General features: G+C 45.5%; 1 protein-coding gene across 1 annotated transcript in view; it reads right to left on the bottom strand.

Moving 5' to 3' along the window:
- Positions 1-17,794, bottom strand: part of baiap3 (BAI1 associated protein 3) — a 69,342-nt gene extending 51,548 nt beyond the window's left edge. The window contains exons 1-5 of the mRNA XM_041205972.1: positions 17,697-17,794; positions 6,336-6,426; positions 5,634-5,711; positions 5,269-5,376; positions 3,820-3,879 (exon numbers count right to left, since the gene is read on the bottom strand). Coding sequence (XP_041061906.1) covers positions 3,820-3,879; positions 5,269-5,376; positions 5,634-5,711; positions 6,336-6,426; positions 17,697-17,791 — 432 coding nt within the window. The 5' untranslated portion in view covers positions 17,792-17,794. The remainder of the gene's footprint in view (positions 1-3,819; positions 3,880-5,268; positions 5,377-5,633; positions 5,712-6,335; positions 6,427-17,696) is intronic.
- Positions 17,795-24,801: the final 7,007 nt, after the last annotated feature.

The raw sequence follows: 24,801 nt of genomic DNA, 5'->3' as shown, positions 1-24,801 counted from the left end.
TTGCTCTCACATAGAGCCAGCACAGACACAGTGGGCCAAATTGCCTCCTTCTGAGTTGCAACCATTCTATAAACTTAATGGTAAATTTGAAAAGGGTGCAGGAACAGAGACCTGGGGGTGTATGTTCAAAAACCTGTGAAGGCGCCAGTTCAAGTTGAGAAGTCTGTTAAATAAGACAGATAATTAGCTTTCTAAACAAAGGAATAGAGTGTAAAAATAAGGAAGTCATGCTAAAGCTCTCTATAAGACACAGGCTACAGATGAAATATGTCTTCAATTCTGGGCACCATCCTTTAGAAGGAATTACTAGAACAGTATCAGAGAGGAGGGACTTCCATTCTGTACAGAAACTGGGATTATTTCCTTACAGCAGAGAAGGCCAACAGGAGATTTGATAGAGATGTTCAAAATCATGAACAGTTATGATAGAGTAAATAAAAATGAAATTGTTTCCAGATGCAGACCTGTCAATAACCAGAGAACATGGATTTAAGGTAATTGGCAAAAGAATCAGTCAACATGAGGGGAAAAAAATCATTGTTATGATCTGGAATGCACTGCATGAAGGGGTGATGATACTTTCAGTGTGGAGAGCCAATGAGGAGTAGTACTGCGGGAGTGCTCCAGTGTCAAAGGGTTAGTACTGAGGAAATATTGAACTATAGGAGGGTCAGTACTGAGGGAGTACTGGGCTGTTGGAGGGGCAGTACTGACGAATTATTGGAGGGGCAATACTGAAGGAGTACCGTACTGTTGGAGGGGCAGTACTGAGGGAGTACTGCACAATTAGAGGGGCAGTATTGAGGAAGTGCTGCACTGTCAGAGATGCAGAATAGTAACTTTCAAAATAAATTTGGATAAATACTTGATGGAAAAAGAATCATAAGGCTCTGGGGAAAGTGCAGGAGAATAGCACTAATTGGATAGCTCTCGTAAAGAATGGAAACAGGCATGGTAGATGATGGGCCCCGTCTTTTCACCCCACTCCTATTTTTACTTAGTTCTGTTGAAGGGTCATGAGGACTCAACGTCAACTTTGTTCTTCTCCACCAATGCTGCCAGACCTGCTGAGTTTTTCCAGATATTTCTGTTTTTGTTTTGGATTTCCAGCATTCGCAGTTTTTTGTTTTTATTTTTGTTTTTACAGCTGATGGGCCCCATTTTTTGGTTTCCCTCTCTTTCTTCTGGCTGATGTAGATGTATAACAGTATCTATAATTTTATATTCCAGTGGTTAAGTCAGATAATTGCATCAGGAGTAGCACAGTGCGTCACTGTGATTTCTCCTTTGTGTTTATGAATTGGGCATTAAATGCTCATGACAAAAACAGAATTACCTGGAAAAACTCAGCAGGTCTGGCAGCATCGGCGGAGAAGAAAAGAGTTGACGTTTCGAGTCCTCATGACCCTTCGACAGAACTTGAGTTCGAGTCCAGAAAAGAGCTGAAATATAAGCTGGTTTAAGGTGTGTGTGTGGGGGGTGGAGAGATAGAGAGACAGAGAGGTGGAGGGGGGGGGGTGTGGTTGTAGGGACAAACAAGCAGTGATAGAAGCAGATCATCAAAAGATGTCAACGACAATAGTACAATAGAACACATAGGTGTTAAAGTTGTTTAACACCTATGTGTTCTATTGTACTATTGTCGTTGACATCTTTTGATGATCTGCTTCTATCACTGCTTGTTTGTCCCTACAACCACACCCCCCCCCTCCACCTCTCTGTCTCTCTATCTCTCCGCCCCCCACACACACACCTTAAACCAGCTTATATTTCAGCTCTTTCCTGGACTCGAACTCAAGTTTTGTCGAAGGGTCATGAGGACTCGAAACGTCAACTCTTTTCTTCTCCGCCGATGCTGCCAGACCTGCTGAGTTTTTCCAGGTAATTCTGTTTTTGTTTTGGATTTCCAGCATCTGCAGTTTTTTTGTTTTTATTATTAAATGTTCATGGTCTGCCCTAGGTGACCACAGTTGCAGACTGAAGAATTTTTAGCTTTTCACTTGTACATCATGTATTCGCATTGAATTGTACGGATGCGGTTTAGGGTTATCCTCAAGCTTTGTGGAAAATTGAAACCAGGGATGTTCTGTGTCAGGTTTCTCAAGAACAATAAATTCCACACTGAAAAATCATTGTATAAAGAATCATTATAGACAGCCGACTTTTAAATGGTACACAGAAACAGCAGAGCCAACTCAAACTACAGGTACAAAAGTCTGATCTTTAACACAAATCGCCACACCTCACATTTTCATATATGCCAGGAAACCACAAGTGAACAAAAAGCGGATGTGCCAACCAGCCAGTAACCATGAATCACCTGGCAGGATTGAGAAAATCACTGGTAACTAAAAAGAGAAGGCAAAGGAAATTGTCCTAAAGTTTTAAAGTTGAATCTTTTCAGAGAGGCTCAAAGAAATATTCCCCCAAAGGATGACTGGAATATGGAGTCCATTCCCACAGGGAGTGAGGGAAGCTGAATCAGGTACAGGGGAAATTAGGGAATCACTCACAGAGGAAAAATATATTAGAGTCTTAGGGAAAAGGCAGGAAATCGGGACCAGAGTAGAGAGCTCTGGTGTGAAGGAAGCAGCAGTGCTAGCACGATGGGCCAAATGGCCTCTTTTGCACTTAGATTTGTGTAACTGTGATTTTGCATTAATCCATCTCACAGAAAACTTCAAAAAAATACTAAATTCATTACTGAGTTCCTTTGCCCTCAACTCCAGAAACTGCAGCATTAGCTGAGCAGGCTCATGGAATTAACTCCCAGCTCTACTTTGGTGTTTGCTTCTAAAAGTCTAGGCCCAGCAGACATCCATGAAGACATGGCATGCCCCGGACCTGGCACACCAGATATTGCATTCCCGGATATGCACTTGCAGACTGGCACCCATAAACAAGGTACCCCCCAAAAGAGGCACCCGCAGACACTGCACCCCGCACATTGGGCTTTGTACCCTGACACCTTGGACATTGCACCTCAGATAATACACCCCAAGTATCGCAGCCTGAAACCATGGACATTGTTCCCCAACATTCCGGCATCAAACTATGGGTATAACGTTTCCTGACACTGCGTCTGGGCATACAGTTTGCTGCAGAAGCAAAGAAAGTTTTTTTAAAGATGAGGAAGAAATTCAGTGTGAATTGGCACCCAAAATATATGTCAGTTCCGGTCTCCTGCTATTTGACCTGAACAGTTTATAAACAATTATCTGCATTTCTTTATTTTGAGCAGGAACCAAAAAGATATACAGTGGGCTGACAGTCAAAAATGACCAATCCAGATTACCTGTGATCCACACTTCGGAGCCAAGAATAACTGTCCCGGTCAGTGCTGGTAGGAAGGAAGATTGAAGGCGGAAGGTTGGTGTCCAAATCAGAGGTTGTAAATAGGGAGGTGTAAATCAAGGGTTGTAAGGGAAGTAAATCAGGATTCTAAATCGCGAGGGTTTAAATTGAGAGGTGTGTATCGGGGGAGAGGTGTAAATTGAGAGGTGTAAATCGGGGGTGGTGTAAATCGGGGTGGTGTATATCAGGGTGTGTAAACAAGGGGGTGTAAACCAGGGTGGTGGTGTAAATCAGACAGCGTAAATTAGGGCGGGGGTTGTAAATCAGGGGTGTAAATCCTTTTAAACTGAAAAGATTTGTGACTGTAGACAAATTGGGTTAAGTTCCCTTAAACTAGTCACAGCATAAGTTTACTGGGAATATTGGGGAAGGTTTATTGGGAATTTGTCTCCTGTGCTGGAGTAGCAAGTTTACTGTGTCAGCAATCCCCCAATGTTGAGCTCCAACACCTGGAGACACCTTTACCTTTGCTTCTTTCACTCTCTGCATCATGGCCTCATGGTTGCTCTCATCCAGCTTGAAAACCTGCAACATTTAAAATTGCATTATCCTCTCACAGTCTGAATATATCATTATACACAGAGTGCCAAGGACTGATTCACTGTCCTTGCCCAGACAACCACTCTTCAGATGTGAACCTAGGCAGTGAGCATATTCAACTACAGGGGGCATCACAGCTGAGTACGATCCTATCTTCCCTGATGACCATCAAATTCCTGGCAGGAGTCAGGAGCAGCAATTCTGACCAATGCCAGCCCACTCTCTGCCCCAAGTCATAATGTTTTCAAACAGTCAGTCCATCCCATCCAGGGAGGAAGTTATTCCAAGAGGATGGTGGATGTGCAGGAATCTGTGAAACAGGATGCTTGCATTGCAAGGAAAGTTAATCAGCCCATACACACCTCGCTCTGTAACCACAGATACATGGAGCAGCTTCGCCACTAGCCTCCCAGAGGTGAACCTACAGTTCTGGATCAGCGTCATTACAGGCACCACTTCAATACAATCAAACTCATGTGGTTTCAGTAATGAGCTTGATCCCCAGCACCAGTTTTATTTCCCAGGTGGGAGAGTTTAAATCCACCATTGTCTCTAATTTGGGCCTCCCTGCCTCACTTTCTGTCTGTCTCTGTGCCTATCTCTATTTTTTCCTCTCTCTCTCTCTCTGTGTCTATCTGCTTGTATATTTCACTCTCTCTGTCTCCGCCCCTTTCCCTAAGAACACTATGCCATACATTCTGTTAATGCTTCTCCACCTACAACTGCCTGGGGCTATAGTGTGGGGCTGCCTGTATCCCTGGGGTTACAGTGTGGGGCTGCCTGTACCCCTAAAGTTACAGCATGTGACAGTCTGTAACCCTGGAGTTACAATGTGAGACAGTCTGTACCCCTGGACTTACAATGTGAGACAGTCTGTACCTCTGGAGCTACAATGTGAGACCACCTGTAACCCTGGGATTACAGTGTGGGGCTGCCTGTACACCTGGGGTTACAGTGTGGGGCTGCCTGTACACCTGGGGTTACAGTGTGAGGCTCCTCGTACCCTTGGAGTTACAGTGTGGGACTGCCCTTACCCCTAGAGTTACAGCATGTGACAGTCTGTAGCCTTTACAGTGTGAGTATGCGTGGGGCTTCCTGTACCCCTGGGGTTACAGTGTGAGACTATCTGTACCCCTTGGGTTACAGTGTGGCACTGTCTGTGTGGTGGCAGTTACAGTGTAGGACTGCCTGTAATTGTGGGGACAGAGTGTGGGAATTACAATATGAGACTGTCTGTACCACTGGAGTTACAATGTGAGACTACCTGTGCCATCAGAGTTACAGTGTGGAATTATCTTACCCCTGGGATTGCAATGTGGCACTGCTTCTATCCATGGGGGTACCATGTGGGACTGCCTGTAACTCTTGAATTACCTTCTGCAGATAGCGGAGCATCTCATCCTGGTCTGTGATGTGTGTTGAGGAGGGGACACCAGTTCGGTGGATCAGGGTGTACAGCACATCCTCGTAAAGCAAAAGCAGCTATGGGAACAGAGACAACAAACAGCTGAAAGAGTATTGTACTGCTGCCAGTCCCATCGTCAGTCATCCTGCCCCATCCTCATCTTCCCCTAACCCGCAGTCACCAAGCACCACCCCCCGACCCCTGCCCTAAACTCGTCCCCCCACTATCACCCCATAACTCCCAGTCACCAACTTCCCCCCACCCTTGGCTCTCAACTCCCCTCTCCCCACCCCATGCACTCCAAGTTGTCCTTGAAGGCGAAGGTGGATGTTACCTCTCCGTATGACATCTTCAGCTTGTTCTTGTGCCCAACTGTTTGAGGACAGAGGGTGTCACTGGCATCTCCCAGTGGCTGTGGCAAACAGAGAAAATAAAGAAGTTACATTTGACTTGGAATTCAAAAACAATGGCAGAGAACTGTGGTTTGGGCACTGACCAAGGGACTGACCACAGGAGCCGACCACAGGCACCAACCATAAACAGAAAATACAGGCACCGACCACAGGCACCGACCACAGACAAAAAATACAGACACTGATCACAGGCACTGACCACAGGCACTAACCGTGGGCATTGACCACAGACACTGACCACAGGCACTAATCATGGGCATTGACCACAGATACTGACCACAGGCATTAACCATGGGCACTGACCACAGGCACTGAGCACGGGCACTGACCATGGGCACATACCACAGACAAAAACCACAGACACTGAACACAGACACTGACCATGTGGGTCTTACCCACTCAGGCCATCAATCTGACTGTCTCCCAGGATCACATACAGAAAAACCCCATCCCCGCCCCCGGCAGCATCCCCGCCCCCGGCAGCATTGTATTCATGGGGCAGTCACCCTGGGGAATCTGAGCAGCAGAGGCACTGGGAGCTTAGGTCAGTGAATTCAGCCAGACAGCTGAATGTTTCCCTTGGCAGCTCTGGAGCTCTGTGGGGAGCATTGACAGCATAGTACCTGCGTGTAGTCCAGATGCTGCAAACTCTCCTGCTTCCGTTGAATGGCGGTCAGTTTTTCAAAAAAATCACCGTCATCTCCTTCATCAGTCCTGACGCAGAGAGAAAATATCTTTTTTGAACCTGTTGAAGCTGGAAGGAGCTTCAGCAACACACTGCAGCTTGATTGAGCATCAATACAACACCCCCCATACTGAATACTGAACACCCCAATATAGACAGCGCCCCCATACTAAATAGACCCCCCCATTTAAACACAGACCCCATCCATACTGAATTCTGAACCCTCACATAGATAGAGCCCCCCCACATTGAATACAGACCCCCCATATAAACAGACCCCCCAATACTGAATACAAACCCCCCATATAGACACAGCTCCCCATACTAAATACTGAAAACCCCCATATAGATACACCCCCATACTGACCACCCCATATTGAATACAGACCTCCCATATAGACACAGACCCCCCCATACTGAATACAGACCCCATATAGACACAGCCCACCTGTGCTGAATATTGACCCCCCCACATAGGCAGAGCCACCTCATAATGAATATTTACCCCCCCCCCCCAACATAGGCGGAGACCCCCTTAATGAATACTGACACCCCCAGATAGGCAGAGCCCCGCCATAATGAATACTGACCCCCCCATATAGACACACCCCCATACAGAATACTGACCCCCCATATAGACACAGCCCCATACTGAATACTGACACCCATATAGACACAGTGCCCCCATACTGAATACTGATGACCCCCCATATAGACACAACCCTCCTTCTGAATACTGACCCTCATAGACACAGTCCCCTTTCTGAATACTGACCCTCCATATAGGCACAGCCCCCCTTCTGAATACTGACCCTCCATATAGACACAACCCTCCTTCTGAATACTGACCTTCCACATAGGCACAGCCCCCCTTCTGAATACTGACCCCCCCCACCCCGTATAGACACAGCCCCCCTTCTGAATACTGACCCCCATATAGATACAGCCCCCCTTCTGAATACTGACCCTCATATAGACACAGCCCCCCTTCTGAATACTGACCCCCCATATAGGCACAGCCCCCCTTCTGAATACTGAACCCCCATATAGACACAGCCCTCCTTCTGAATACTGACCCTCCATATAGACACAACCCCATATAGACTCAGCCCCCCATACTGAATACTGACCTCCCATATAGACACAGCCCCCATACTGAATCCTGACCCCCATATAGACACAGCCCCCCATACTGAATACTGACCCCCCCCATATAGACACAGCCCCCCCATACTGAATACTGACCTCATGTAGACACAGCACCCCCCCATACTGAATACTGACCCCTCCAATATAGACACAGCCCCAAACTGAAAACTGACCCGCCCATATAGACACACCCCCATACAGAATATTGACCCCCCCATATAGACACAGCCCCCCTACTGAATACTGACCCCGCCATATAGACAGAGCCCCTATACTAAATGCTGACTCCCCATGTAGACACAGCCCCCATACTAAATACAGACCCACCCCACCATATAGACACAGACACCCCCATACTGAATACTGACCCCCCTCAGTATAGACCCAGCCCTCATACTGAATACAGACCCCCCCACCATATAGACACAGCCACCCCCATACTGAGTACTGACCCCCCTCAGTATAGACCCAGCCCTCATACTGAATACTGACACCCTGCATATAGACACAACCCCTGCCCGAATACTGACCCTGCTCCCGTGCCCCAATATGGAGACGTAATGGTTTTACTGATGGTCTTTAGGATCATTAGGCAGACCATAACAGTCTGAAATTTTGGAATATGCTTTTATTAAGTATTGCAAATGCTTTGATATACTTGGCTAGGTGGGCTGTGGTTGGGGAGTTGAGGGTTTGGGGAGGGGAATGTTTGGAGAGGGGTTGTTTGGGAAATGGGGTTTAGGGAGAGGGGGGCTTTAGGGAGAGTGGTGTTTTAGAAAGAGAGGGGTTTTAGGGACAGGGGGTGTTTGGGGATGGTTGGTCCACCAAGTAGGATTCTGGTTATGATTGGAAAATTTTTTATTGCTGTGGACCTTGAACTGTTGCTAGGAGACCTTCACTTGCAGATCATCCTGATGGCCAGAGTCATAGGATTTACAAGAGACAGTCATTCAAAATCAGACATGAGTTTTAAACAAATTCTAACAATAAAAGTCAGCAAAAACCTGCAGGAAGAAAATCAATTTAATTGTTCGCAGCCGCTGCTGGAGTGAGAGAAAGAGCAAACAAAGATGGGAAGGCAGAGTGTCAGAAACATTTATAAAGGAAGGAAGAAAGACAGACACACAGCCAGGGGTTGGACAGGGGGAGAGAGAAGGTGCAGGGAAGTGAGGAGGAAGAGAGAAAGAGACAGGGACAGGAGTGTGGAATTAAGTTAAAAAGGGCAACCAGAGACAGAAAAAGAGAATAACACAGACAGGGCTTTTAGGTCAATATGTGGGAGTGCGCCTGACCTGATTGGATGAGAAATTGTGCAAGATGGTGTCGAGTGAGCGTCCCAAATGCTCACGCAATATTTCAATCGGCGGGCACACGCAAAAGTTGGAAGCGTGCCTGCTGACAATCAAGAGGCTAATTAGAGTCATTAAAGTTGTACCTGTCTCTGATTTTTCGTGGCCTGTCCAACTTTATGGTTGGCAGATGTGCGAATCAGCCAGGTGGACTTTGCTTTTTTCATGAAACCTCATCAAAGGGCAGGATGAAGTTTCCGTTATTAAAGCTATTAAATTAAAAAAAAATTTATGGACATCATTTTTGTCACGTGTATGTTCAGGTGACTGATTGTGATGCTTGGACTTTTTTTTCCCTGATTTTACAAACTTTACTTAACTGTTTTCAAGGCTTCAGCTCTACCTTCAGGGAGCTTTCGCTCGCCTGCGCCCCATGCTTACGTCAGTGCCCACCCTCCTCCCGCCCCCATCCCGGCAGCACTGAGGATTTCAGCGCACGCCCCATGCTGGCTGGCCATTAATTGGCAATCAGCGTGAAATCACAGTTAGGGGCCGATCATGGTGGGTAGTCTGCTCCCTGGCCAATCCCAGATCTGCCAATTGCAGCCAATAGGCCGACCTAAAAATTCTGCCCAAAGAGACAGAGTGAAAGATGATAGTTTGGGACCTCCCAAGCAGAACCAACTCTGGGCTCTTCTCCGTACCATGTCCATTCACACATCACCATCCATGCCTGCTGGTTTACACTGATTCCCGGTTAAACGTTTCATAGTTAAAAATCTTGTTATTTTCAAATTGCTCCATGGCTTCCAACCTTCCTAGTTCTGTAACCTCTTGCAGCCCCACAATCCTCTGAGATTTCCCTGTTCCTCCAATTTTGGCCTCTTGAGCGCCTCTGATTTTTATCAGTCCACCACTGGCGCCCCTGCCTTCTGCTGCCTCAGCCTTCAGCTCTGAAACTCCATGCCCCCAAACCTCTCTATCTCTCTTTCCTCCTTTAAGATGTTCATTAAAACCTAGTTCTTTGACTAAGCTTCTGGTTATCTGCCCTATGGCATGCTTGGTGTCAAACTTTGTTTTGTGAAACCCCTTAAAGGCTCTGTATAAATACAAGCTGCTGTTGAATTCTGTCCACTCTGCCTTGTCTGAATACTGTGTTGCCTGAGTGTTTGATTTATGTTCATTCACTTGATCAAATCATGTTTCTGATATTCCCACTACATCATTATTCCTGACTATCACAACAGTCTCAATTCCAGCATCCTATTTCTGATGCTTCCATTGTTTATGTATTTTGTACTCTCTTATACCTCTCCTCCAGTCATGTCCCTGTTCCTGTTCACTGATTCCACTGCCTCTGTCTGGAGTCTTGCCCACCATTGAATTGGTGATCATTCTCACCTTCTCCTTCATCCACCTGTTTCCAATGATTCAGCTTGCTATCTTAGTGATCCCCTTGCAAGGCTCTTGTTCCACTAAAATAAAAGCAAAATACTGCAGATGCTGGAGATCTGAAATAAAAACAAAAAAGCACTGGAAACACTTAGGTCTGCCAGCGTCTGTGAAGAGAGAAACAGAGTTAACATGGAGTCCAATATGACTCCTCGTCAGAACCGAAGAAGAAGAGTCATATTGGACCCAAAATGTTATCTCTGTTTCTTCCTCTGCAGGTGCTGTGAGTCCTGCTGAGTTTTTCCAGCATTTTGTGTTTTTATCTCTCGATTCGGGTTTTGATGGAAAATGCCTCCACTATCCCGGGCCTCTTTATCTCAAGAGTGCCCCTCACTAAATTCTGTGGGTTGTGTTACAGATACTCAGCTTCCAGACACTCATTCTTTCCCTGAATTCTCGTTCCCCAAAGACTGATCTTGCAGTTCAGATGTAATCCATATGTGCATAAATTTCCCAGCGCCTAGTAACTGTTCCCAGTGTCTGGCACTTTATCCAAGTGTACTTTTTCCTGGTTTCTATCCTTAACCCTGCTGGTTTCTAGATCTATCCCCATACCTGATCCCATTGGTTTCCAGCCCCATCCGTGATCCTGCTGGTATCCTATTCCATTCCTGATCCTGTTTGTTTCCTGTCCCATCCCTGACCTACTGATTTCCTATTTGTGGTAATCTGGGGTGTAACACACCTTTAAGAGAATGTGAGTAGATTGACCATGTGACTGTAAGATCCAATAGCTCTGTAGCGCAGGCTACCATGTTAATGTTAGTCTGGAGTTGGGTCTGGTTGGAGAAGCACACATCATGTTAGTGCTCTGTTGTTTGTGTAAATAAATAGTTTGTGCTTCATTTCATATTGGTCTGTGCGTCTGCAGTATATTGTAATTGACTTACCTGCTGACTGATAAGTGTGCAACCGATTTGCGAGCAAAGTGACCCCATAGTAAAACATAACAACTGGTGACGAGGCAAAACACGACCAGTCGACGACACCAAGGAAAGCTGCAAAAACTCAACTGAAGTGAATTAGCTGTGCCCTGCAGGCCGATTTTAAGTACATTACAATTGTAAACCCTCACTATAGTTGTCAAAGTCATTGCCCTCCACTACGCCACAATTTAGCCACATCGAACCGTTTGATCAGACCACCGATGACTGGTCACATTATGTTGAATGCCTCACATTTTTCTTTTTGGCCAACGACACATCGTGGGGGGGTGGGGGTGGGGGAAGAAGAGGCAGGCGATCCTCATGTTGACATGTGGCAGTAAAACATACGGCCTTATTCGTAGCCTATTGGCACCCAACACCCCAGGTTTCAAGAGCTTTGATGAGTTGGTGAATCTAGTGAAAGGCCACTTCCATCCGAAGCCCTCGGTAACAACGCAGAGTTTTAAATTCAATTCGAGGTGTCGGGCCCCTGGAGAAACAGTCACTTGCTGTGTAGCAGCCTTAAAACAATTGACAGGGGTCTGTGAGTTCGGGACATCGATTAATAACATGTTACGAGACCGATTAGTGTGTGGGATTAACAAAAATGCCATTCAAAAAAGGTTATCAGAAACAAATTTGGATTTCAGCAAGGTGCTGGAGTTGGCGCTCGCAATGGAAAGCGCAGTCGGGGATTCAGAAGAAATCAAGAGAGCACAAAATGGCGCCGTTCTTCACGGTGAGAGGGAAACACCGGTTAGAAATGGCGCGGAAGTGCAGGGCTCCGCGGAAAGGCGGGAAACAGCCACCATTAACAGACCAGCAAAAAGCAATGGCTTAACAGATAAAAACCACATTCATAACAGCAAAATTGGAACCAGACAGCCTACAAAAGAATGACAATTTAAAAGAACCAAGGACTGCTACTGCCATCGCAATCGGCACATTTTGCGATATTGTAAAGAAAAATTGAGGCAGAATTTTGAACAAAAAGGCTGAAGTTGTGAAATTTATATAATGGAGGAAACAGAAGAAACAGAGTCAGATATTTACTCACTACACAACTTGAAAATGGGTAAAACAGCCAATCTACGTGACAGTAGAAGTCAATAGAAAATCCATTTGAATGGAGGTGGATTCAGGGGCATCCATAACAGTCATAGGGGAACAGACATTTAAGTATCTGAATGCAGGAGGCCACTCACTAAAGCTGGAAAACTCAGATGCCAGACTAAAGACATATACTGGTGAAAACATACAAGTGAAAGGTATATGCAAGGTTCCAGTACAATATGGAAACCAGTCTGCTAACCAAACCCAATAGTGGTAGCAGGAGAGGGTCCGTCTCTAATTGGTTGGAACTGGCTTAAGGAAATAAAATTAGAGTGGACTGAGATTTTTCAACTAGGAATGAAAGATCTGCAAGAACTATTACAGAAATATGCCCGTGTTCAGGGGAGAGCTCGGGAAGGTTCAGGGACTGCAAACTAACATCATTATGGATCCCGGAGCAAACCCCAGACACTTGAAGGCGAGGTCAGTCTCCTATGCATTATGAGAAAAGGTGGATTTTGAATTAGACAGGCTGGAAAGGTTGGGTGTCTTATAACCATGAATGAATAAAAAAAACCTGTACAATTTTTCAAAAGGCAGCACCCATAGTTCCAGTACTAAAGCCTGTCCAGAGCGGGTAAATATGCAGGAACTACAAGTTGACCATCAACAAAGTGGCTGGACTTGACAGGGACTTTATACCAAAAATTGATGAATTGTACTCCAAGCTGGGAGGGGGAACCTCATATACAAAACTCAACATGAGCCACACTTACCAGCAACTCAAGCTAGAAAAGGCCTCTTGGGATTTTGTGACTATCAACATACATAGGGGATTATACCAGTATACCCGCTTACCCTTCAGAGTTGCATCAGCTTGTGCCATTTTCCAATGGACTATGGAAAATTAATGCCAAGGACTACCCCATGTGGTGGTTTATCTCAATGATGTCCTAGTTATAGGACTAGCTGTTGAAGAACATCTGGCTAACTTGGGAGAGGTATTGAAGCATTTCTCACAAGCCAGTGTACGCTTGAATAGGGAAAAAATGTATCTTCCAAGCAAAAGAAGTGATTTACTTGAGTCATAGGGTTGATTCACAGGGCCTTCACCCAGTGGAAGACAAGGATTCGTGAGGAGCCAGCCCCGAAAAATGCCACAGTATTCAAGTCCTTCTTGGGAATGGTTAACTACTACGGTCATTTTCTCCCAAATTTGTCAACAGTGCTGGCTCCATTATATGGGTTACTCAAGAAAAACCACAGGTAGACTTGGCAAGCCCCACAAGAACAGGTTTTTATAACAGTAAAGCAGTTACTGCATTCAATCAGCCCTGTTGGTACATTTCAACCCAAAGAAACCCCCTTTGGGGGTATGGTCAGTACTCTCCTGCCGGATGACAGATGGCTCCGAATGGCCCATTGGCTACGTTTCAAGACCACTCAGTGTGGTAGAATGAAGATACTCACAAATAGAGAAAGAAAGCTTATCCATTGTATTTGGCATTAAGAAATTCCACCAAAACAACTATGGTCACCACTTCACCATAGTATCCAACCACAAACCACTACAAGGCTTGTTTGGGGGAGATAAGGCAATACCCCAATCACCTCAGCATGCATCCAAAGGTGGGCGCTGATTCTAGCTGCTTATCCATCGGCTGGGAAGCTAGATTGCCAATGCTGACGTGCTGAGCCGATTACCCCTAAAGGACAGTACTGTGAATGTCCCCATTCCTCAAGAACTTGTTTTGTTGTTAAACTTTCGGGATTCATCACCAGTGAATTCCAAACAGATCAGAGAATAGACAAACAGTGATCCAGTATTGTCTCATATCAGGGAACAAGTCTTGCAGGGATGGTCTAACGAGCCAAAGTCAGACGCGATGAAGCCCTACTTTAACAGGAGATACGAGCTCACCTACCAGCATAGCATCTTACTGTGGGGAGCGAGAGTCATTGTGCCTCCCAGAGGAAGACAACCATTATTGATAGAATTGCATAGCGCTCACCCTGGCATTTCCAAAATGGAAATGTTGGCGCACAGCTAGTTATGGTGGCCAGGGGCGGACACTGAAATCAAAAACATGGTCAATAGGTGCAGAAATTGCCTCTTTCTATTCTACTGCATCGTTGGGAATGGCCAGGAAGGCCATGGGTCTGCCTCCATGTTTACTATGCGGGGACTTTTTTTAGGCACAATGTTCCCTTTGCTTATCGACTCACTCCAAATGGATGGATGTGTATGAGGTGCGATCACCCACATCTGCTGCCACCATAGACAGATTGCGTCAGTTTCACGACACAAGGTTTACTAGAGATAATAATGTCTGACAATGGAATGGCATTCACTCGCGGAGAGTTCCAAAGATTTACAAATCTCAATGGTATAACATATGTCAAGACCCCGCCATACCACCTTGCATCCAATGGGCTGACCGGGAGTACAATCCAGACCTTCAAGTCCGAAATGATAAAACAGAAGGGATCTCCATAGCAACAAAGTTATCATTCCTGCTCAGCTACAGAACTATGCCACATATGCTCATAGGTATTGCGCCTGCAGAATTATTAATGAAGAGATGTCTCAGGACACGGTTAAGCCTCATAAGGTCAAATTTAGGGGGTGAGGTAGAGAGAAGTCAGGAGGCCCAGAAAAATGAACACAATTACTAAGGTCATGAAAGAAACTTCACTGTAGGAGAAGCTAATGGCTATCAGGCAAAGTCAGTGCAGTGACAAGGCCCCAGTCCTACCATATATCAGTTGAAGGTTGGATAATCAGGAGACATGTAGATCACCTCAGGAAACAGGAAACAGATTCACAATAAAGGTGCTCCAAGCATTCCTGTTGGAGTCTACACCATAGGGAGAAGGAACTCCTCTTGCTTTGGAAGTACCTGCAGAACCCATTGACTCTGAGAGAGTCAAAGAGGCAAACTTACAGGTTCCTACTGGGGTGCCTAGTGGATAACTCCTGAGAGGGAGGCCTCAGATAAACCATTGGAAGTTGTAGAACAATGATGGTTAACACATTTGAAAAAGCCTCCAGAGAGACTGAATTTGTGAATGATTCATTTTTGTAAATAGTTACTATATTGTAAAATGTACTTTCAAGTAAAGGGTGAGGGATGTGGTAATCTGGGGTGTAATAACCTTTAGGAGACTGAGCAGATTGACCATGTGACTGTAAGACCCAATAGCTATGTAGCGCAGGCTAGAATGTTAATGTTAGTCTAGAGTAGGGTCTGGTTGGAGAAGCGCACATCATGTTAGTGCTCTGTTGTTTGTGTAAATAAACAGTGTGTGCTTCATTTCATATTGGTCTCTGCATCTGCAGTGTATTGTAATCGACTCGCCTGCTGGCAGATAAGTGTGCAACCACTGCACAAGCAAAGTGACCCCATAATAAAACATAACACTATTCCATTCCTGATCTTGTGCAAATCTAGCCCCAATACATTACACTCCTCATTTCCTGCACTCTCTCTAATCCTGTTCACTTCCAGGTTTACTCTCAAGAGCTGAGTTAGCCTAGATCTCTTCTACTGATCTGTTATAGCCCATTGACCACATGTTATTCAATCCATTTACCCCTGGTTCCAGACCTGCCTCTGTTTTAGGTCTAGTCAGCGTGTAAAAAAAGGGAATTTAAAAACAGGAAGATTCACTCTGGGCGATGAGGAAAGAGAAACTGAAGGAAGTGTGAGGGCAGGTGGGAGGGATGAGTGTACAGTACTTAATTGAGCAACCAGAACACTGACCTTTCATCTCTGCGACTAAAATAGAAATTACTTGTTACAAGTTACAAGTATTTTAAGCTTGCTTAACTTGGGTCAAGGGGTGGAATTGAGCTAGGTTTAGTTTCAAACTTATTAGGAGAAATTCATACAGCCGAACCTGTGTTATTTGAAGATGAAGACTGTTGTGATTCCTGGCTTTAAAATCCTCTGGTGTAGATGATTTTTTAATGTATATTTCCTTTTGGGGCACAATGTTTCCTGACCAAATAGCAATGAAACTCTGAGTGATTTCAGGCTGTGTTTACTTAACAGCAATTGCCACATTTATTGCCCATCTCTAGTTGTCCTGAGGAGTTGAAGGGTCAATTATTTTGTATGGGTCTGGAGTAACAGGTAGATGAGGCTGACCCTCTCCAGAGGGATAATAGTGAATCATGTCAGTGACTAAGCAGCTAGCTTATTTACAGGTGACAACAAATACCTCAACAACAATTAAAGAATCTTTAACATTGGAAAACATTCCCAGGGATTCACAGATGCAGGGACAAAATAATGTACAGGAGCCAATGTTTTAAAGTTTAGAAACTTCAAAAGAGCTGAGGGATTAACTCTCCCAAACCCCCAAACCCTACACCCACCCCCATCACCACCCAGCTCGAACCCCAACAAAGAGCAGATTACAAAAGTTGTTCATGTTGTGCAGATCAATGCTTTCAAAATGGAGCTGGATAAATATCTGTTTGGAGAATGGAGTGGGAGGTTATCTGGAGAAACAGAGATTAGCAAACATTCAGCAGGATGTGGTGAGATGATTTTGTTTCCTCCCATCCTGGATGCCTAGCCGGCTGATGGTTCCAGAATGCACTGCATAAGGTGCAGCTTCCAGTAAATCTGCAGTCTGCCCTCTGAGGGTTTTGCTGAGTTTTTGAAAAGAAACTTGTAGCCTTGGGCACTAACCCTCCTACCAATTTCTGCTCTTGGTTCTAAACCTGATGGACACTAAATGCATCAAGAGAAAAATAAGGTAGAGAATCCATTTAGTCCCTGTCCACCTAACAAGCATAATCAGTGATGACTGTGGGCACAAATCTTCCACCACCCACAACCACCCTCCTACACTGGTCAGGCACCCGGGGCACTGTAAAGGGGCACAGACCCAAGGTCACACAGCCCTGTGCCCTTTCTCTCTCCAGGATACAAGCTTCCCCATGCCCAGGAGTTGGAATATAGATTGCTGACCCACTTCTCCCAAATCCCCAAGGATTGGGATACAGACTGCTGACCCATTTCATTGGATTGGCTTTCCAGCCCTCTGCCACTGGGACTCAGGGGTTGGTGCCCAGGAGGCCAAGTAGTTGCTAGTTGCTGAGGATGGAGATGGGTCTTTCTCTGATTAACCCTCTTGGTGCTGGAAGTCTTTGCTTCTCTTATATAATGAGATGGAAAAACTTGTGTTTGACAAGAATCAGAGGAGTCACTCTGAGTGACCAGCATCAATCTCGGAGAGTTTCTCAATTCCCATGATTAATTAACAAAAAGTTATCAGTTAGGATTAGATTTTGTGGACGGCATAGTCCAAGGTCACCTTATATATGTGTTTTTTTACATCTGAAGAAAAGTAAATTGCTCAAAGGAGCTTTGAGCTGTGGGAAAGGCTGTGATAATTGAGTTATTGATTCCCCCTTACCTGGGCTCACCGGCAGTGGCTTGGGCTTCTTCTGCAGAGGTCCCGGGACGAGTTGTCATTCTGTGGTGTGACTGGTGGCTCTGGAGCTGCTGCATTAAGATTACACACCACCTCGATGGTGGAACGACTCAATAAGCAGGAGGAAGTGATGCAAACCTGAAATTAAAAATAGTTAAGAAATCAGAATTGGTTGAGTGCCATTGGCACTGCACCAAGAACTTAGCAAGCTCCCCAGCTGTGGCCCACCCACTCTGTAGCTCTGGTGGCATCACAGGCCAGGTTAGTAAGCTGCCAGCACTTGTGGCCTCCAACTTCACAATGCTTTGAAAGTTCAGTGTGTCCACTCCAAAGCAAACAAGACTGGTGGGTTCTGAGGCTCGAAAGTCAAGAGTGGAGGACTCCAACTCTCAGAATGCCTTCTTTCACACCCTTTACTCACCTTGATAAGTGCAATCTGCTGGAACCACAAGCACATACGGTTCAAATTATTGGAGCTTTCAAAGTGTTGTTCATCTTTTCATTATAAAAATTTGAATTATATTTGGATTAACTTCTCCAATCCAACCACTGCAATGGTACACTGAAACTTCCCTAATGTACAGTATACAAATAAACAGAACCTCTCCTAGTGTACACCACGCGAATATGCAGAACCTCTCCTAGTGTACACTATTTAAGTACAAAGAACCTCTCCTGGTGTATACTACATAGCTACGCAGAACCTCTCTTAGTGTACACTGCACGGGTACAAAGAACCTCTCAGTGTACACTACGCGAGTACACAGAATCTCTCCTGGTGTACACTACATGGGTACACAGAACCTCTCGGTGTACACTGCGCGAGTACACAGAATCTCTTCTAGTGTACACTACACGAGTACACAGAACCTCTCCTAATGTACACTACACTGGTACACAGAACCTCTCCTAGTGTACATTACATGGGTACACAAAACCTTTTCTGGTGTACACTACATTGGTATACAATACTTTTTCTGCTGTACACTATACTGGTAGACAGAATCTCTTCCACGGCACTGGCACAGAGAATGTCTCCTGGAATTCACTATACAAATACACAGAATCCCTCCTGGTGCAAACTGTAAGGATATACAGCATCTCTTCCACTCCCTCAATTTATAGCAATGTTTAACACCAGGCTGCCTTTTTCCCAAACCTAATGCTCAAACAAATGCATGCAAATCCTAGCCTAGACTGTATTCTCCATTATTACTGCTCACTATTTTGAAATGCTGAAAATACAAAGAACTCTTGTGTTTGTTATGGGATATTGTGGTGGTTGCTTGATTCCTGTTATCAGGTTGTTCTATGTTCACCCACACCCACCTGCTGTCAGAGGACTTCTGTATAAAGCATCCATTCCCAGGATATAAAGTCTAAACTGACTTCAACCATAAGAAGAACAGGGCTGACTGAGACATCCTGGAAAGGGATTAGTTACCTTTGTTTATAACTCCCTTTTAAATTGAACAGATTTGAGTGTAACCAACCACCCATTTCCCAACTCAATTCCAATTTGCAGCCAGAATCCACACAGGTTGGTGTTGCCAGACCAGAGTCAGAAGCACCAGTGTTGAAGACGACAGGTTTAACACTTCATTTCAAAGCCAGCACCTCAGACAGTGCGGTGCTCCCTCAGTACTGCCCCTCTGACAGTGCAGTGCTCCATCAGTACTGCCCCCGACAGTGCAGTGCACCCTCAGTACTACCCCTCCGACAGTGTAGTGCACCCTCAGTACTACCCCTCCGACAGTGCAGTGCACCCTCAGTACTACCCCTCTGACAGTGCAGTGCACCCTCAGTACTGTCCCTCCGACAGTGCAGTGCACCCTCAGTACTGCCCCTCCGACAGTGCAGTGCACCCTCAGTACTACCCCTCCGACAGTGCAGTGCACCCTCAGTACTACCCCTCCAACAGTGCAGTGCACCCTCAATACTACCCCTCCGACAGTGCAGTGCACCCTCAGTACTACCCCTCCGACAGTGTAGTGCACCCTCAGTACTACCTCTCCGACAGTGCCTCCGACAGTGCAGTGCTCCCACAGTACAATCCCTCCGACAGTGCAGTGCTCCCTCAGTACTACCCCTCCGACAGTGCAATTATCCCTCAGTCCTGCTCCTCTGACAGTGCAATTCTCCCTCAGTCCTGCTCCTCTGACAGTGCAATTCTCCCTCAGTCCTGCCCCTCCAACAGTACAGTGCTCCCTTGGCACTGCCCCTCTCACATTGCAGCGCTTCCTCAGTCCTACACCTCCAAGAGTGCAACTTTCCCTCAGTCCTGACCTCTGATCATGCAATGCTCTCTCAGTCTTGCCCCTCCGACAGTGCAGTGCTCCCTCAGTGCTGCTCCTCCAGCAGTGCAGTACTCCCTCAGTATTGGCCCTCCGTCAGTACTGCGCTATCCCAGTACTGCCCCTCCAACAGTACAGCATTCCCTCAGTACTGTCCCTCCAACATTGCAGTGCTCAATCAGTTCTGCCCCTCTACCAATGCAGCACTATCCCTAATTGCCCTTGAGAAGGTGGTGGTGAGCCACCTTTTTGAACTACTGAAGTCAATGTGGTGTAGATATATCCATTTGCTGTTAGAGAGGGAGTTCCAGGATTTTGACCAAACAACAGTGAAGGAACGGCGATATGGCTCGAAGTCAGGATGACGAGTGACTCGGAGGGGAACTTGCAGGTGGTAGAGGTCATGGGTTTGAAAGGTGCTGTCAAAGAAGCCTTGATGAGTTTGGGTCTGGGATCAAGACTGTCCAAATAAACGTTCAGATCTCACCTTGAGGATGGCTGACGTTTGGCTGCCCAAGATTGTTGTCTGAAAGAGGGAAAACATCCCCAGGGTCTGATGGCCATGGGCAGAGGCCCAGGGAAGGGGGCCCCAGGGAGAGAGGCCCAATGACGATTGGCCAGAGAGGGAGGCCAAAGAGGAAGCTCTAGTGATGATAATTTGCCGAGTTTGACTGTTGCTCACAAAGGCACACGGCAGTTTGAAAATGTTGAAGCTGCACAGGGACAAGGGAGAAAGCAAAGGAGAAGTTAAGCAGGCAACAGGACAGCCAACAAGCTCTGTAATTAGTGATAGTTGTCACATCTATTTCACATTCAGACAATGAATCAAAAATCAGGCTGGAAAAAGGTAAAGTTGTGAAATAAAGAATCCGATCCAAACTAACCAGGCAAAAAGTTATCAAATTGTGAAGAATCTACAATGGAAAATGTTTAAATATGAGATGGACAGAGTACAACACAAATATCCTCCTGTAAGGTCAAAACTGTAGAGTTTCATGAGTGAATAGATTAAAACCAAACACAACAAAAAAAAAAAAATTGCGTTTATACTGTGCTTTTAATAACCACCAGACCACCACAAACAGCAGAATAGCAGGCAATCTATATTTTTTATGATGTTAATTGAAGGGTAAATATTGGCCAGGATACCAGGGATAACTTCAAAACAGTGTCCATAGGATCTCTTACATCCACTTGAGAGGGCAGACGGGGCCTCGGTTCAACATCTCACCCAAACAACAGCACTTCTGACAGTATAGTTCTCCCTCAGTACTGCACTGGAGTGTCAACTTAGATTTTTGTACTCAAGTCCTGGAGTGGGACTTGAACCCAGTACTTTATGATTCAGAGGTAAGTATGCTACCAACTGAGCCACAGCTCATGCAACAAACCTAAATGAAAATCATGGGAAATATAGAAAATGCAGTAGGGAGATGGACAAAGAGATGAGAATGGTTAAAAGCCAATAGCAGATAATATAAAATAAACTAGTAAGGGTTTTTATTATTAAATCAAATAATAGAAGGTTGGAGTTGTCAGGGGTGCAGCAGGGAGTCTAATTGTGTTGGATGGCTGCAACATGTGCATTCTCTGTGATCAAATTGTCAGGGTGAAAATGGTGGTGTGTGTAAATGTGTTGGGAAAGCAGCAGTGAACATAAAATTACCACTTTAACTCCCTGACTACCTTGTCCCGCCAAGCAGACAAGGTTAAAATGGATCCTTTAGCACATATAATGTGAAATATAGTTAGCGAGCATTTAGAAACTCATATGTTAAACAATGACTGCAGCATTATGTCTGCTAACAACATGCTTGAGAAATTTAGCAGTTTTTTGGAGACGTGACTGATGGGCTGGATAAAAGGAAGGCAGTAGATGCAGTGTGCAGCCTTTCAAAAGGTGTCTTGCAAGAGGCTTTTGTTAGGAAACATTCAGGAATATGGGACAGGAGGAGATGTAGCAGCTTGGATAGAAAGTTGGTTTTTGAATGAGAAACAAAGTGTTGGGGTAAATGGGTTTGCCAAGATTGGAGAGAGTTGGAAGTGGTACGTCTAGGGTTCAGTGATACACCCAAAGGTTCAGTGTTATGCCCAGGCCCAGGGATCAGTGGTACATCCAGGGTTCAGTGTTATGTCCAGGTTTCTCTGTTTTGCCCAGGGTTCAGCGCTGGGACCATTTATGTTCTTGGTGAGTATGCACATTTTGATAAAAGCAAAATATTGCAGATGCTGGAAATCTGAAGCAAAAACAGAAAATGTTGGAAAAGCTCAGCAGGTCTGGCAGCAACTGTGGAGATAGAAACAGAGTTAACATTTTGAGTCTGTATGACCCTTCTTCAGAGCTGAAGAGAAGTGGAAATGTGATTAAATTTATACTGCTGAAGGCGGGGTGGGACAGGTGGAGCTGGATAGGAGGCCAGCAACAGTGACCACTACCACTAACGCTCCCTTTGTCTTTTAGTTCATGACATCTTTGTCCATCCCCCCTTTATTTCCACCTATCACTGGCCTTCTATCCAGCTCCACCTGCCCCACCCTCTTCAGCAGTATCAATTTCATCGCATTTTCAATTCTCTTCAGCTCTGAAGAAGGGTCATACAGACTCGAAACGTTAACTCTGTTTCTCTTTCCACAGATGCTGCCAGGCCTGCTGATGTTTTCCAGCATTTTCTGTTTTTGATGTACCTTTTGAATTTGGCTATGGGGAAGAGGATTGCAAAATTTTCTGATGACACCAAAGGATGAGGTTTAGCAAGCAGTGAGGACTTCAGGAATATAGACAGATCCATGAAATAGCCAGACAAGGTGGCAACTGCAATTTAACATGGAGAACTGTGGGGTAAAATGACTTAGGTGGGAAAATGTGAAATGTAGAAGTAAACAGTCAGGAAGACATTGAAAGGTGGATGAATAGAGGGACCGAAGGGCTCAAATAAATAATTCCCTGACAATGAGAGTTTGGGAAGATAAAGTCATAGAAACTCCAATGGCATTTGGGGTTTGATGAATGGAGGCATTTGGTACAAGCATACAGAAATAATGATGAATTTGTACTAAACATTGGTTGGGTCACAGTTAAAGATTGGATTCAGTTTTGGGCACTTCATTATAGAAAGGATAGTAGGGCCAGAGAGAGCAGCCAGTGTAGATTTATCTGGATGATGCCAGTGATAGGAGATTATGAGAAGAGAGTTGAGATACTGGGACTGTTCTGACTGATTGGAGAAGAGGAGGCTGAGGGGAAATTTAATCCAGGTTTTTAAATTAAGGCAGGTTTTGAAAGAGTAAATGAAGGCCATTTCCTCTGCTTTGGGAATCAATGATGAGGGACCTAGGGAAGAGACTGACACTTCCCTTCCTTGAACTCTCAGTCTCAATTTCTGGTGATAGACTGTCCACCAATATCCATTACAAGCCTACCAACTCCCACAGCTACCTTGACTACAGCTCCTCACACCCCGCTTCCTGTAAGGACTTCATACCATTCTCTCAGTTCCTTCACCTCTGTCGCATCTGTTCTGATGATGCTACCTTCAAAAACAGTTCCTCTGACATGTCCTCCTTCTTCCTTAACCGAGGTTTTCCACCCACGGTGGTTGACAGGGCCCACAACCGTGTCCGGCCCATCTCCTGCGCATCCGCCCTCATGTCTTCTCCTCCCTCCCAGAAACATGATAAGGTCCCCCTTGTCCTCATTTATCACCCCACCAACATCCGCATTCAAAGGATCATCCTCCACCATTTCTGCCAACTCCTGCATGATGCCACCACCAAACACATCTTCCCTTCACCCCCCCGGCGGCATTCCGTAGGGATCATTCCCTCCGGGACACCCTGGTCCACACCTCCATCACCCCCTACTCCCACCTACGGCACCTCCCCATGCAAACGCAAAAGATGCAACACCTGCCCCTTCACTTCCTCGCTCCTCACTGTCCAAAGGCCCAAACACTCCTTTCAAGTGAAGCAGCATTTCACTTGCATTTCTCCCAACTTAGTCTACTGCATTCATTGTCCCAATGCGGTCTCCTCTACATTGGAGAAACCAAACGCAAACTGGGCGACCACTTTGCAGAACACCTGCGGTCTGTCTGCAAGAAAGACCCAAACCTCCCTGTTGCTTGCCATTTTAACACTCCACCCTGCTCTCTTGCCCACATGTCTGTCCTTGGTTTGCTGCATTGTTCCAGTGAAGCCCAAAGCAAACTGGAGGAACAGCACCTCATCTTCCGACTAGGCACTTTGCAGCCTTCCAGACTGAATATTGAATTCAACAACTTTAGATCTTGAACTCCCTCCTCTATCCCCTCCCCCTTTCCATTTCTTCCCCCTTCCTTTTGTTTTTTCCAATAATTTATATAGATTTTTTCTTTTCCCACCTATTTCCATTATTTTTAAATCTAAATCTATACCTTTTATGCCCTGTTAGTCTTTCCACCCCACCCCCACTAGAGCTGTACCTTGTGTCCTGCCATCCATTCTTAATTAGCACATTTGTTTAGATAATATCACCATCTTCAATACCTCTTTGTTCTTTTGTCTGTGACATCTTTTGATTATCTGCCCCTATCACTGCTTGCTTGTCCCTACAATCCCCCCCCCCACCCCGCAACCGCCACCTTAAACCAGCTTTTATCTCACCCCTCTCCTAATATTACTCAGTTCTGTTGTAGGGTCATGAGGACTCGAAACGTCAACTTTTTCTTCTCCACTGATGCTGAGTTTTTCCAGGTAATTCTGTTTTTGTGTCTGATCCACCATCTGTCTAAACTGCCCTTGCAGTGAGGTTAGAT

This window comes from Carcharodon carcharias, chromosome 15, assembly GCF_017639515.1.
Source record: "Carcharodon carcharias isolate sCarCar2 chromosome 15, sCarCar2.pri, whole genome shotgun sequence".
Classification (NCBI taxonomy): domain Eukaryota; kingdom Metazoa; phylum Chordata; class Chondrichthyes; order Lamniformes; family Lamnidae; genus Carcharodon; species Carcharodon carcharias.
The sequence above is the reverse complement of the archived record's forward strand: the minus strand, read 5'-3'. Positions and strand labels throughout refer to the sequence as shown.